General features: G+C 47.2%; 1 protein-coding gene across 1 annotated transcript in view; it reads right to left on the bottom strand.

The window, feature by feature from the left end:
- Dock5 (dedicator of cytokinesis 5) overlaps window positions 1–9,647 on the bottom strand; it is a 196,355-nt gene extending 186,708 nt beyond the window's left edge. Inside the window, exon 1 of the mRNA XM_059273411.1 lies at window positions 9,494–9,647. Within this exon, the coding sequence (XP_059129394.1) occupies window positions 9,494–9,536 (43 nt within the window). The 5' untranslated portion in view covers window positions 9,537–9,647. The remainder of the gene's footprint in view (window positions 1–9,493) is intronic.
- Between the last annotated feature and the right edge of the window lie 5,872 nt (window positions 9,648–15,519).

The raw sequence follows: 15,519 nt of genomic DNA, 5'->3' as shown, positions 1-15,519 counted from the left end.
CCCTTTCTCTGGAGAGACCCATTGTACAGCATCTCTATTCTAACAGGAAAACAACATAACTCCTTTCGTGGTACCGGAGCCAAAGGATTTTCCACATCTCCTTTCTCCTCATAGACCACACCTTCTTTCTTTGCCAATTCCTGCTCAACACAGCACCCATCCAATGACTTAGACCAATGCCCCCGAGTCTATTCAGTGCCACCAGCTGCTTCCTTCCAATTAGCCAATCCAGCCATCTACCTCCATAAACAATGAAAACATTCTCCATTTTCTCCCTCTTTAATAAATGCAATATTGATGATTTCGGTTCCTCTCCTATACCAGTGTTCACATAGTCCTGGGATTATTAAGTTCATTAACCCTACTTTATTGATCAGATGTCCTCTTTCCTGTTGCCATGTATCTTGTGAACAGCATGTTTATGCTTATTCTGAGGAGTGGGTAGATCAGTTAGGTCACTGATGGGCAGAGAGTCACCCACGCCTTTGCATATTCACGGGGCGCTAAACTAACCGCAAGCCAAGTACCACTCCTGGGGCTGGGGTATGCTCTAAAAATTTGAGAGCTGCTGACCTCATAGCTTCATATCTTAGTGTATCGGCAGACAGTAAATCTCAACAAATCAAGGGCTTGACGCGACGCAGAGGTGTGAGCCAAGACAGTGGTGCTTCCGCATGAGGGACCTCAGAAGGGACTATCTGGGGAAGAGTTATCTGAAGACCTGGATAGCCAAAGAGAATTGGCTTTATTTTAACATCCAGGAAGCACATTCCACAAGAGGGAGGCGCAAGTGCCAAGGCCCTGAGTCAAACTGAGCTTGCAGAGTTCAGAAAACAAGAATGATGCCAGCATGGCTGGAGGGGAAAGGGACGCAAAGGGGTAGAAAGAACACGGATCTCAATGGACAGGGCCTGTTATGTTATAACAGGCTAAGCTAGGACCAAGAGGTCCTATGTCACCAACCACACCTGGAAAGCATGGAGGACTTATGGGGGATGTGTAGGGATTAGAGCGGGGGTGGGGGGAGAGCAAGGAGTTGGAAGGCCACTAAGCAGGCTTGTAGGGAAAAGGAAACATCAAACACATCAGGAAGGGGTGCTCTGAGGATGAACTATGGAGGAAGGACAAAACTTGGTGACGGAACAAATTTGGGGTGACTCTGTGTGGGGTTTGAGCCTAGCACAGAGATGATAGGAACAGGGGAAGGTGCTGGGATGGGGGTTGTCTGGTAAGCAGGGACTGTCTAGCCCAATGCCTAAGAGAGCTGCCTCCTGTAGGCGGGATGAGAGGTAGAGATGCCAGGAAGAGGCCTGCGGGGGAGGGGGTATCCAAATCTGGAGATAAACAGACGTGTATCAAGAGACAGAATGAAATCATTGGTATCAGGCAGGCAAAGAAGCCACAAAGCGAGAGGGCAGAGAGGACAGAGGTGGGGCCATGAGTGAAAGATCATGAAGAGATGGGATGAGAAGGCTGGACAGGAAAAACCCTCCAGGAGTCACCTGGTATGCACAAGGTTCAAGTCCCAACACTGCGTGGAGGTGGGTGCCCGCCATCTTGGCACTTGGGCAGCAGAAGCAGGAGGACCAGAACTTTGAGTTCATCTTCCCCAGTGTTTCATCCAGGCCAGCCTGCCATTACATGAGACCCTGCCTCAAAACGGGGGTGGGTGGGCACAACTGTATTAAATCTGTCAAAACAGAACAGAACAAAAGCCACATGGGGTGAAAGGGATTCCTATCTCCAACTCTCTTTACCTGACTACAGCGGAACTATTCATCCAGCCTCTATTCATTAACATGTATTGGCCACTCCCTTATCAATCCTGCTGATGCTGCCACAAACCCATGCAGGGCGGTGACAATGGTGCCCAAGTCTCAAGCGAGACCAAACAGGGCGACACTCTGCCTTCGGCACTCCAAAACCCTCAGTGGATCCCCGAAGCTTCAGAAGGTAACAAAGCCCACATATACTGTGTGCTTTTCCTATACATACAGAGTTAAGCTAAAGTTTCACTCAGAAGTTAGGCACTGTAAGGGAATAAAATGGAACAGCCATAACCACATACTTGAGCATAACTGCCAGGATTATTACTCTTAGGCTTTGGGGCCATTAATAAACAAAATAACAGTCACCCAAATCCAGCACTGGCAACCCCTACAGTCAATCTGATGACCGTGATGGCTCCTTAGTGACTAACGGATGGGTGGTGTATACAGCATGGATACTGGAGATAAAGGGATGCTCAATGTCCTGTGGGACAGATTAGGATGGGGGCAGGGGTCACCATGAATTACTGGTTCTGGAATCTTGATTTACTATGTTCATGACCACAGATCACCCAGACTGTGGAGAACAGTCTCGGGGAAGCGCCAGTGTATTTACTGATTCACTGTTTGCTGCAACACTACAGAACACAGCTACCATGAATAAGGAGACTGGAAAGATGTCAAAGAGACTCAGCCAGGCACCAGCCTCCCCCTCTTTAGTAAGAAGCAGGCAACAGTGTCCAGCCAGAATCCACTCTGCTACTTTACTTCCATACCCTATTTCTTTTTCTTTTTCTTTTCTTTTCTTTCTTCCTTTCTTCCTTCCTTCCTTCCTTCCTTCCTTCCTTCCTTTCTTTCTTTCTTTCTTTTCTTTCTCCTCCTCTTCTTCTTCTTCTTCTTCTTCTTCTTCTTCTTCTTCTTCTTCTTCTTCTTCTTCTTCTTCTTCTTCTTTTGGTTTTTTGAGACAGGGTTTCTCTGTGTCGTTTTGGTGCCTGACCTGGATCTCACTCTGTAGACCAGGCTGGCCTCAAACTCACAGAGATCCACCTGGCTCTGCCTCCCGAGTGCTGGGATTAAAGGTGTGCGCTCAGCTCCATTCCCTATTTCTGGAACTGCTTCTTTATATGGTAAGCAATGAGGAGGAGGAACAGATCTGTCAATGACACTGTTAAGTTAAAAATAAATAAAGAAAGAAAGAAAGAAAAGAAAAGAAAGCCAGGCAAAGAAAGAAAGTATCACATAAAAAATGTGTGATGGCACGCTGGCGTGGCTCCAGCCATCGAGGTAACCACAGTCAGTGGTCTCCAACGTGACAAGAATCCCATGGCCTAAACAACATGAGTCCGGGAGAGGAAATACAGAGTAAGGAAGTTTGGTTTAGGGGTGGGACTATAGGGGCTTAGAGGAGACCTGTGTCTGTTTGCTGCCGTGGAAGAGCCAACAGCGTCTCACGGCTGTGCTCTAGCAGTCCGTTACATGATGCCTAAAGCAGGAGCGTTGTCTTGGCTCAGAACCCTTTCAAAAGAGAGCTCTCCTCTGCGCGGGTCACCTCTATGGCTACTCACATCAGAAATCCAAACTGACATGTTTTTAAAATATAAATTTAAAATCACTTCATGGAACCCAATACATGGGAACATCGATACATATTCTGTTAGGAACAAACTTTTCTTTTTCCAAACAAAAACACTTAGAAGCATACATTTGGCATATTTATGGAACTTTAAATTTTTATATGTATTTATTTTATGTGTATGTATTGAGGCAAGTGTACGTCTGGTGCCCATGGCAGTGAGAAGTGGCCTCAGGTCTAGAACTGGAGCTGTAGATGAGGGTGAGCTACCATGTGCGTGGGAACTGAACACTGGTCCTCTTCAGAGCTGTAAGTATTCTTAGCCACTGAGCCATCTCTCTAGGCCCCTTGTGTATCCTCTTAATGTCTGGCTTCACAGATGGCAGCTGAAGTCTCATATGGGCTTGTGGTCCTGCTGACGTCATACGGGCATATGACTGCCATGTCACACTTCACCTCTGGGAAAGCTCTCACATACACCCACAAGAACATGAGTATGCAAAAGGGACAAGGATTTTCTTTTCTGTACCACTATGAAAAACATTTGCATCTCACAAGCCTCTGCAAACTACTCCCCAGACCCCTTCATGTCCTGGACCACACTAACATAGTGTTCAGATTCAATTTGAGTCCAAATCCAGAAGATTGGTAGACTTGAATGGAAGAGAAAGCTCCCTCTGGATTTTCTAACTGACACTCTGCGTTGACTTCAACTGGAGTTAGGCCATGAGCCATGGTTGGTTTGGCAAAACCTGTGACATTCCCACCAACAGGCACTTTCAGATCCTATCCAGAAGTTACCAATATATACATAAATCACATGCACTCATCATTAAGTCAAAATTAGTATAACTTGTTGCTACATTGTTATTTACATTGATAAAGGATATGGTATCAAAAACGAGAAGCAAATTGACAAGTATTTCAATGAGTCTCATTTTCAGTCCTCTGTATCTTATTTGACGTACTCAGAAACTTCATCCTGTGGGAGGGAGCCCAGGGTGGTGTCACCAGATTGCCAAAGACCTTCATATGATCCTGAAGCCAAGAACCCTGGAGTGAAGCAACTCACTTTCCCTCTCTAGGAACCAACTTCCTCTCTTTCAAAGGAAACTGGAGCCGCTGGGGGTGTAGTTCAGTTGATAAAATGGTTTCCTAGCATGCGCAAATCCTTGGGTCCAATCCCCAGCATATGTACCAGGTGACGCTCCATGCCTAGAATCCTAGCACTTGGGGTGGAGAGAGTCAGGAGTTCAAGGTTAGGCTGGGCTACAAGAGACTTGTCTCAAAAAAGTAAAATAGAGCTGGATTTGGTGGCACACACCTATAATCCTATCATTCAGGAGGCATAGTGAAGAGGATCCTAAGGCCTGCCAGGGCTACTTACCTCAAAATTTAAATTAAAAAAAAAAAAAGTAGGGGAGGGGTTAGGAAGGGGGCTCAGGGATTAAGGGGATGCACAGTTTTTGCAGAGGACCAGAGCTCAGTTCCCAGCACCCACATCAGGCAGCTCACAACCACCTGCAACTCCAGCTCCAGGGGGCTCCGACACCTTTGTCTTGCATGAACACCTGCACCATGCACATACCCACCCACACACATATAAACACGACCACGAATAATAAAAATACATACTTTTAAAAAACAAACTGGACCAGTCACTGTGAAATCCCCTCCCTGATGGCACTTCCCAGCCTCAGGAATACTGTGCCCAGGGTGAGGCAGGATGGCATGGCGGCAAGGGACTGGCTGAATGCACCAGGAAAAGACCCAGAGTCTGCCTTAGGTCTTACATCTGCACTTGAGGATCTGCTCTACAGAGCCCAATGCTTGAGGCTAACTGGGGCAAGCACAGCTAAACTGTTGGAGGGCTAACTGTGAAAGCCAGTGTCTCCCTCCAAAGACTTCCTATCACACATAGCTATAGATACCGGAAATCCCAACATGCATCAGTGAGCTGCTTTGCAAACAGGCCGCAAAGAATATCATCTTTGTTCTTGACATAAACGGCTTGTGTAGAAGCTGACTTAAAAACATACTGAAGCTGAGTGTCATGATGCATGCTAGTTAATTCCAGCATCCTGGGGGCTCAGGCAGGAAGATGGAGAGTTCTGGGCCTGCCTGGGTGACAACAGGAAAACCCTGACTCAGAGAGACAGAGAGCCACTGAATGACAAGCATATTTATCACTGATATGTGTTTAAAATTTAAATATTTGTATTTTACAACTCCATACACTTAAACAGCTAAAAGGAAGAGTCACAGGCCTGGCTATGTAGGTCTGTAAACTCAGTAACTCAGGAGGCTGAGGCAAGAAGATTCCAAGTTCAAGGCCTGCCTGGGCTACTAAGGAAGTTCAAGACCAGCCTGGACAACCTAGCAAAACTCAATAATGAAAATGAAAGCGGTCTGGGAGTACAGATCAGCGGTAGAACACTCACCTTGTACTCACAAGGCCCTGTGTTTGGTCACCAGTGCTGCAAATAAACAACATCGAAAGGAAAAGTGAAGGACTACACAAAGTTGCCTGGCTTCGGAGAATAACAACACTTATTCCTAAGTACTAAGCACTTAGTACCTCGTTCTGGAGTATTGATGGTGAGTATTAAAGGGCTTAGTCTTTAGAATTAAGTCTACCAATCCCCTTTCTGGATAACACAGATGTCCACAATGACCATTTAGGGTCACCTAATACTAGAGGCTGGACTAGCATTGTAAGAACTAAGGACTCCCAGACATTTTCAGTCCCCACTGGAAAACAACCTAGAGGGAACTAAACAGACAGGATGGTGGGGACCTTTCCCAAACACAATTCAAATGCAGATCACAGTCCACCCTCACAGCAAACCTTCCCAGCGGGACAGCCTCCTCTGAGGCACACAGCCATAGTGGTGGCAGCTGTGAGTCACCGAAGGCCTCAAGATGGCTACCGGGTAGCTTCATCATCTGCCCTCAAGAGTGACAACATCCCAGGGCAGTACAGCCACGGCAGGACACCCAGTGACATTCAAACAACCCAAGGAATGCTCCCTTACTTCCTCTTCTTCCAACAGAACCCATATTGGGACAAGTGAGCTGTCAAAGCTTAACTGGAGAAAACTGTATTAAATCTCTAGAAAAGTTACGGTAGCCTGCTTTACAAGGGCACCTCCACACCAAGGGCACATACTACTGAATACACTTATAGAGGTTGACCTCTTGCCCATGGCAGACATGTTCCAAAACCCCAGTGTAGCTCGAAACCTTGTACATACTCTGCATACATGCCTATGATAGTTTAATTTATAAATTCAGCCCTGTAAGAAATGAACAATAACTAATAATAAAGGGTTTTAATAATATACCAAAACGTACATTATATGGATGTGTTCTCATTCTCTCTCTCATATCCCATTTCAGAGCTGGGCCTCAGGTGACTATTGATAACCATAATGGCAGAGAATAAAACTGTAAGGACTATTGTCTACCTGGCAAAACCTTCTGATTGGCAGAAATAAAAACCCTAACCTTCATTTGCCAGAACTCTTGCCCTGGGAAGACATAAAGAAGCCTCTACCCCGTCTTTATAGGGTACTAATGACAAACCAAGGTATGATTCCATCAAAGTTCAACTTGGGGGACCAATGGGTTCACTGATGACAGCGTATGAGAAGAGTAGGTGACCCCAAAGCAATCCTGGCACCAGAAAGTGTCACCCCAGCATGGACGACGGACTTCCCCTTTCAGTTACCCTTGCACTCTCTATGTATGTGCGATTAGGGCAGAATTAGTACAACTAGCCATGCTGGGCATGGTGTGCATGCCTTTAACCCCAGCACTCAGGAGGCAAGTTCAAAGACATCAGTTCGAGGCCAGCCTGGTCTACAAAGTGAAGTTCCAGGGCAGCCAAGGCTACCCAAAGAAATCCTGTCTCACAAACAAACAAATAAACAAACAAACACCTAGCCAGTAGGGGCTGGAGGGTAGAGCTGGGATCCTAGAAGAGAAACTAATGACCCTTCCCAACCCCGCCTACATCAATAGTCAATAAATCTGGTCTGGGTGCCAACAAGCAGTCACAGCTATTTTGCTGAAGAGGCTAGCATTCCGTATGTAACACCTGGTGTGGGGGAGGGAAGGGAGGGCACAATGTGGAGACTCAGTGAGGAGCTGCAGAGGTAAATCTGAAGGAAGCAGGAGGCAGATGTGAACCCCAAGAGAAAGGCTAGAGACGGATGCAGTACTGGAAGGGTCCTGTATATGGGGACCCAAGCATAGGGGGGGCAAAGCCCCCCAGGACTGACTCTCCATTGAAAACTGAAGCAGAGATGAGTGGACCGTCTACAGTGGAGAGTTCACAGAAAGGGCAGTGAAGGGAAAGGATTCCATTATGGGAACTCTGAATGAAAACTGGGTTCCTTCGGGCTCTCCAGCAGCCAGGGAAGGTTTCCAAACACAAGAGCACAGACACCCGGTGAAGACTCGTGTCCTGACCTCAGTGCACGCATATTCTGTGCTTCAATACCCACATCTACCTCAGTCTGCTGTGTCTAGTGAAGTCAATGTTCCAGATTACACCCTGGAACAACTTTGCTAAGATTGGGCCCCTAGAAACACTATCCGAAGACTTTCAATGACCTTTAATAACCAAAACCCTGACTCCAGAACACAGAGGAATACTGGAAACATTCGCACTCCCGTGCCTTTGACAACATTCAGCACACTGTTGGAAAATACTTGTTGAGAAAAACGTTTAACCTAGGTAAAATTAGAAATAATCCTTTTATAATTAGCGATTAGTTGCTGGTAAGCATGCTTTTATTCATTAATTAGTACTCTATACTGCTCAAATAAGTTCCCTCTTTTTGGTGGAGGAGATGGAATGGGCTTTGGACATTCTGTATGGCTGACACACCCAACCCTTCATCAATTTTACAGTATTTCACTTACACAAGGACCAGCTACTTACTAGCAGGCACCTGGCCAACAGTCCTATCAGAAGTTTGGGGGTTAAGTCAAGACCTGGTAATCAGGGGCTAAAGAAATCTCACTTATCCGTGTGACCTGCAGCCATGTGAAGGAGCAAAAATTCTAAAAGTAAAGCCTAATAAAAAAAAAAATTGGGGGGAATATATACATAGATACATATTTACAAATGTACATGTGCGGGCTTTCAACTTGCATGAAATTAATAATATACTAAAGACGAAACGGGAAACCTGAGTCACCATTCCGTAGGCACCCAGGACTTAGTGTCTGAAAGGAGTCTAGATGTCACAACAGACTAATTACTTTAGGCAGTGTTTCTGCAGGCCGGGGAGGGGAAGAAAAAGAGGGGCGTGCTGCAGGGAGTGAAGTAAAGGATTACATTTCAAACGTGCCAAGTGAACGAACCTGAGAGAAACTGACAGACTTCTCACACGACACACTTGACACACTTGTTTATCCCAGAGGCTCCCTTTAAAGTCTAATTGCCATGGCAATCGCCCGGCTAAAGGTGAGTGCTTCCCACCTGACCTCGTTCAAACAAAAGTGAAAGCGGAAACTTTTTCCACCTAGGTCCAAACCCTCATAGCCACGGTTTCGGATCCAAACCAAGAGGACAAACAGCTCAACCACCGCGGGGCTCTGGGGTACTGAGATCACGAATGCCACGCGCCAGCTAGGAAGCTGTGTCACACCTCTCCAATACCCCAGTAGGTTGGATGGGTGTCCTCACACACAGCCCCAGGACCCCTTGCCCTCTTTCCCACGTCACACACTTCCTGCCTCTTCCATCATCTCCACTCGCAACTTGGGCTTCTCATTCTGTTTGTGACTGCGATGCGGACTGCCGACCCAGGAAGGGAAGAAGAGAAACTTTGGGGCTTCAGAGTGGGATGTGGGAAAGGGCAGGCGCAAAGCGCACCATCCCACGTGCGGCCCCTCGCCGGCCACCCACATCAGAGGGGACCCGGCGCGCTCCCACAGTGCGCGGCGCTGGAGTTGGGGTTCGGATGGGGGAAATCAGAGTCCCCAAGCCTAGCAGCACTTTTAGCAACCAGGGAGGGCTGGACTCCCGGGGCTGCAGCACCAGGGGAACCCGGCGGCCGAGTGTGCGCCAGCTCGGTAGGGCCAAAGCCCGCGGACTCGGTGGCGCTCGGGTACGGGGTGGGGCGGGGCAAACACTCACCAACCCCGTACTTCTGCCTCTTGGTCGGGATCCAGCGGGCCATGGCGACGACCTCGCTCCGCGGCGCTAGCGGCTATAGCTACTCGTGCTCCTAGCTCTGCATGACTCTTCCGCCATGTTCCGGCAAAACTTGGGCGACTTTGGCGCGCCGGCCGCGTCTACGCCGCGCCGTCCCGCCTCGCTCGCGCCCGGGGCCCCGCACGCCCGCGCCGCCCGCCCGCGGTCACCTGCTGGGGCCGGCGGCCGCGCAGCCCCGCGCGCCCTCCCCGGCGCCGCCCCGGCTCCTCCCGCTGGCCGCGCCCTCTGCGCCCCGGCCGCCCTCCCGCCTGCCGGCCCGCCCGCCTCCCCCGCCGACTCCGCCTCGCCCAGCCGGAGCCGCGGCCGAGAGCTGCCCGCCCGGTCCTCCCGGGGTCGGCTCTGCGGTCCCCTGCGCTCCCGGGCTGCGCCGCCGCGCGCGGAGGAGGAGCTGGGGAGAGAGTCACCGGTCGCCTCCGGACGCTCAGTAAATATTTGTTGAATGAATGAGCGGTGAGCTACCGCCTTCGCCTCCGGGAGCGTCTGCCGAAGCCCCGGGAGCCGGAAGCCGGGTTTCAAGGCCCGCAGGGAACTAGTGCAAGGGACACGGGCGCTTCAAAAGTATCCAATCTAGGGGACCTTCCGTTAGGAAACTGTTGACAAAACTCTAATCTGGAAATCCCGAACTCAGGGACTTATTTCTCCCCATTTGCAGTTTCACACCGAGGGACGGTGTCCGCTCCAAGGGGTCCCCTTCCCAACTGGCCCCCTGCCCAGAAGGCACCCTGGTGGGGAGGACCCGGGAACATCCATCCCTGGTCTTTTTCCAGACTCCAGATTGAAGACTCCAAAAGGCGGCTGTGCGTTGAACTGCACAGGGATGCGCGTGGCGCCCTCTGCGGGGAGATGCTCTTCCTCTGGAGAAACCTCCAGAATGAGGTAGACTCTCCACTTAGAAGTAAAATTTCAGACTAAACGGCCAGTTAGCTTCGCCATCTGAAAAAATACCTCTTTCGAGAAATTGTGTTGTTCTTGGAGTCTGTGGAGGCTTTCTTGCCAGTTTGGAACCTGACAAGAATAGAACATGAGATTAAAACACGCAGTAAAAGACAGTAATGCTTGATTAGAGATGAGTGAGCTCTGGTGACTTTTTGCAGACCATGCCCAAATAGCTTTTTAATCCTGGTTTTCCTCTTTAGAAAGTAAGTCTCGAACTTGGAGTCCTAGATGAGAGAAACGCAATAGGTACCTATTAATGACCCTGCTCCTGCCTTTTTCCTTAAAGTGGTGCAGTTAACATCTCATTTTAAATGTCAGTTTTTATTCTTTATAGGGGGAAAACTCAAAGTTAGACACCATTACATAATGTGTCATTTATTATTTTTGTAATTTAAAAATAAATGTTCGCTGTGTACTTAATACTGTATGTTTAAAAAATATAAAATCAACAAAGAATCTAAACGACAGGAAAACAATCAGCCACATCACAAACTGAGCTACTGTACTAGAAAGAGTTCTGAAAAGAAAAACAAAATGGGTAAGAAACACTCTTTAAAAAAGAAAAAAGAAAGAAAGTTCCAATAGGAATCTATGCATAATACACAGCAAGACATAGTTCCATCACCGTAGACCTGACATCCACAAAGACCCCCACCATCTCCCCAAAATAACTTCTCCTTGGTCAATGACATCATAATCAACTTAACCACCCAGGCTAGGTAATGTCTTCTTCCTTCCTCTGTAAGTGGCCTACTATGTGCTGGGCACTGTTCCGGAATGGCGGTTCAGTAGTGAGGTAAGTGAGACCCCCACCTTCACACCGCTGGTGAAGGAAGTAAGACAAGAAGAAATAAATGCATGCTACCGGAGGCTCTGCCCGCAGAGAGGAACCTAGCAAGGAGCATGGGGAGTGTGGGTGCCATGGATTTACAGAGAGCCATCTGGAAAGGCCTCTGAGAAGATAAGAGGAGACTGAAGGGCAGAGCTGCAGGAAGTGAGGATGACCCACGATAAAGGGGGAAGTGTTCCGTTCGGCCTGCACAGCAAATGCAGAGGCCACCGAGCAGGTCTAACAGGCTCCAAGCTGGCAAAGAATCTTGGGCCGTGAGTGATCTGAGTAAAACAGAGGAGAGCCTGGCTCAGGAGGCTGAGGTGGAGTGGTGAAGGAGGGCCGTGACCAGGATGAGGACTTCCTGTGTTATTACAAAGAAGTTCCGGAGCTTTGGAGCTTGGGTTGGTGGGGATGCCAGACACCGTCCAATCGTATCTGCAAGGGCTAAGGATGCCAGTTCATGAAGACAGCTGGGGATGGCAGGCAGCTGTGAAAAGGGCCGGAGTTCTCAAACTGAAGGGAGTTGCAGCACGAAGACAGTGGGAGCAAAGAAGGTGCTCCATGAGGCTTATTGGCCTCTTTGCTTTCCTAGCATGTGTTTCTGGAAAAAGCCTGACAAAAAGATGTGCTTATGTTTGGTTGTTTTTGGTTTTTGTTGTTTTGGAATCTTTCCTCACACTGTATACACATAGGCTCTACAGAGCTTGGCTTTAGGGGGTGAGAGACAAAGTCTATAAAGAGTCATGACTCCAAGACTTGGGGCTTGGACAACTGGTAAACACAGCTACTGTTTTTGTTCGTTGATCTGTGATACCTGCCTGGTTTGTACCTTCTGTTTTGGATCAAAGTTTACTTCCTACCTTTGACTACTTCCTAGGATTTACTTCCTCACCCACGGCCCAACCACAGCTCGCCCTGGACCTTAGCAGCTGTCAACCTTGGTCTAGAACAGAGGTCTGCTGTGGATCAGAAGCTTCTGAGTTTCCCTCAGTCACCTGTGTGCAGAGAAATTGATGGTCTTTGAGTATCTATTTTACGTTTAATACATACTAGAGTGTTGATCCTTTCAACCAAAACCGTTTCAACCAGCTCACTCTCCGAAGTCATGAGCTATTTCCAAAACTCTGTATTTGAATTTGGATTCTAAGATTTCAAGCACTGGCAATGATTGCTTTTAAGAGAGCTGGAGGAAAATGGAAAACTTTCATTACAACTTGCCCTGTGTTTATTCTTTTCCCTCTGCAGACTGAAGTCCACCCACTTTGTTATATCAGATGGTTGTAGCCCAGTTTGAAAATCCATTTAAATCATAAAAGCACAGCTATTCAAAGTCTTGTTATTAAAATGAGGTTTAAAATTAGAGAGTTGACCAGATGGGTAGGTGGAATAACAGCCTGTTTCCCAGAATTATCCTTTCCTTTTTTCCTTCTGGTGCTTTTTCAGAAGAAAAAAAAAAAAAAAAAAAACCGAACCATGAAACGTACTCCACAATTACAGATACTTGGATTCCAAAGCCCGTAAGAATACCAGCACCTCATGCACCCAAGAATGCTTGCATCTGTGCTTTCGGGAGCTCCAGAGGAAGAAATGAGGAGAAATGAATTTCTAGGCTAGCTTGATTGGCCTGAATTCTGGAGCTATCCCTGACAGTTCTAATATAGGATACCAAGACAGCTGGTCAGGACTCCACTTTTCTCATTGATCAGGTTTATTTTACCAAGTCTGCCTGACACAACTTTCTTAGAAGAATATATGGATTCTGTCAAGGACAGTTTTGTGAGAATTGTTTGTTTTTTTTCTAAATAAGGAAATAAGTTGCTGCTAGAACTACACAAAATAATAAGGAATGCAAATTGTTATTGGTTCGGGGTTGGGTGTGGTGCACACCTTTAATTCCAGCACTAGGGAGGCAGAGGCAAGGCAGGGCTCGGTGAGTTCTAGGCCTGCCTGGCCTCTGGAGTAAGTTCCAGGACAGCCAGAGCTACACAGAGAAACCCTATCTCAAAAAACCAAAAATAAATAAAGAGAAATAAAAATAAATGATTACTGGTTCTAAGCAGAGATTTGTGGGCATTTACAGGCCAATGCTATGGAGCAGGTCATGCACTGGTATTTGGAACCCCTGAGCTGAACAGGGCAATGGAGCTCATCTTTTGAGCCCCAGAAACACTTTGTCATACACCTGGAGATTCTCACATCATTCTCTACTCTTCCTCCAAATGGTGCAGACGCTGATCGTCACTGGATCCATCCTCAACATGACTACCTGGCGTTGGGTAGGGAGGGCATGGACCCTGATAGTTAGGGAGAAAATAACCTTGTTTTTATGCCATTCCTCTTGACCCTCTCGTGGGAAGATTTATGCTTGGTTGACACTTTAACCTCTTACACAACCAAACAAGACCCTTTTAGTTTTATTTCTAGGATGTTCCTTGTTGTAAAATCTACATGAGATGAGGCTGCCTAGGGAAGGAGATTGATGATACGAACGTTAAATCGTTGGTTTGTTGGTGGTTTGGGGAGATAGCTCAGCAGTGAAGTGGTTAAAGTGTTTTCTAAGTAAGAGTGAAGACCTGAGTTTGAATTCCAGAACCCATATAAGGCTGGACGGGGCACAGTGGTGTGCTGTAATCCAGAGTCTCTATAAGAGGACATGGCACAGTGGTGTGCTGTATGTAATCCAGGGTCTTTATAAGGAGATGGAGGTTGAGACAAGAGGCTCCCCTGAAGCTTGCAGGCCAGCTAGCAGAAACTACAAGAGATTCAATTTAAACAAGGTATAAGGTGGAGACTGACAATCCAGTTCTCTAAGTTCTCACTGACATCTACGTGTGCATGTGATACACACCAGCACTCACACACATGAATGTGTACACACACATAAACACATACACAGATTTTTAAATTAATCCATAGTTCGTTGAAAACTATAATAGATTCACAGTCATGTGAGATGAATGAAAGCTTGTTGATTAAAACATAACTCCATTTATATAGTTTTAAAATATTATGTATAGTTTTTGAAAGGTCCATGTATATACATTAAAAAGTATGTCTTCCTAAAGTGTGGCACGGTCATACATACCTGTAATCCTAGCATTTGGGAGATGGAAGTAGGAGCATCAGGAGTTTGAGGCCAGCCTAGGATACATGAGACCCACTCTCAAAAAACAGAAATAGGAGCTGGAGAGATGGTTCTCTGGTCAAGAGCACTCACTGCTCTTGCAGCGGACCCAGGTTCTCTTCCCAGCCACACATGGATGGCAGCTCACAACCACCTGTAACCCCACTTCCGGGGCATCTGACATCCTTTTCTCTCCTCTGTGGGTTCCTACATGCATGTGGTGCACATATACTTATGCTGGCACACACACACATATCACAAAAACAATAAATAGGGGGCTGGAGAGATGGCTCAGAGGTTAAGAGCACCGACTACTCTTCCAGAGGTCCTGAGTTCAATTCCCAGCATCCACATGGTGGCTCACAACCATCTGTAATGAGATCTGACACCTTCTTCTGTATACATAATAAATAAATCTTTAAAAAAAAAACAATAAATAAAACAAACTTAGTAAAACTGTTCAAAATGAGAGAGTAATGAAAATTCGGACATAATATGGAAAACTCATGGGCTCGGAGCACAGGCTGGGAACTGTCTGCTTAAACTTGACCTTTACCTATGGTAGGAGTGAAGGCTCCCCGGCAGTTCTTGGTCCCAGTGACACTTGGACTATATTGTCTCCGTGACTGCCATAGTCAGCAGATTTTTCTTCCTGTCACTCTGTCAAGAAAACAAAAGCTTGGTCTAGAATTTTTATTTAGTATCAGAACGATTTCAGTTTCCATGCTCGCCAGTGATGGAATGATACGGAAAGTGCGTGGCCAAGCATACGCCTGCCTGCGTCACCCCCAGGGCTGGCCTGTGAGGTGACTAGAGCTCTTGTCGTCTCCACCTTATAAATGTGGAACGGCGGTTTCCAAGATGTGAGAAATGGCCTGCACAGTTAACTCCTGCCAGACAGAAGTAAATCCAGACCAAGCCATCGGATTCCAGAGCCCTGCTGGAAACCAGAGGTCATTGGCCTTTTTCTGGAAAGGTTTTTTTGTTTGTTTGTGTGTGTGTGTGTGTGTGTGTGTGTGTGCCCATGTGTGCAGGTGTGCTCACGCGCATGTGTGT

Source organism: Peromyscus eremicus, chromosome 9, assembly GCF_949786415.1.
Source record: "Peromyscus eremicus chromosome 9, PerEre_H2_v1, whole genome shotgun sequence".
Taxonomy (NCBI): Eukaryota; Metazoa; Chordata; class Mammalia; order Rodentia; family Cricetidae; genus Peromyscus; species Peromyscus eremicus.
This window is presented reverse-complemented; position numbering and strand designations above follow the sequence as displayed.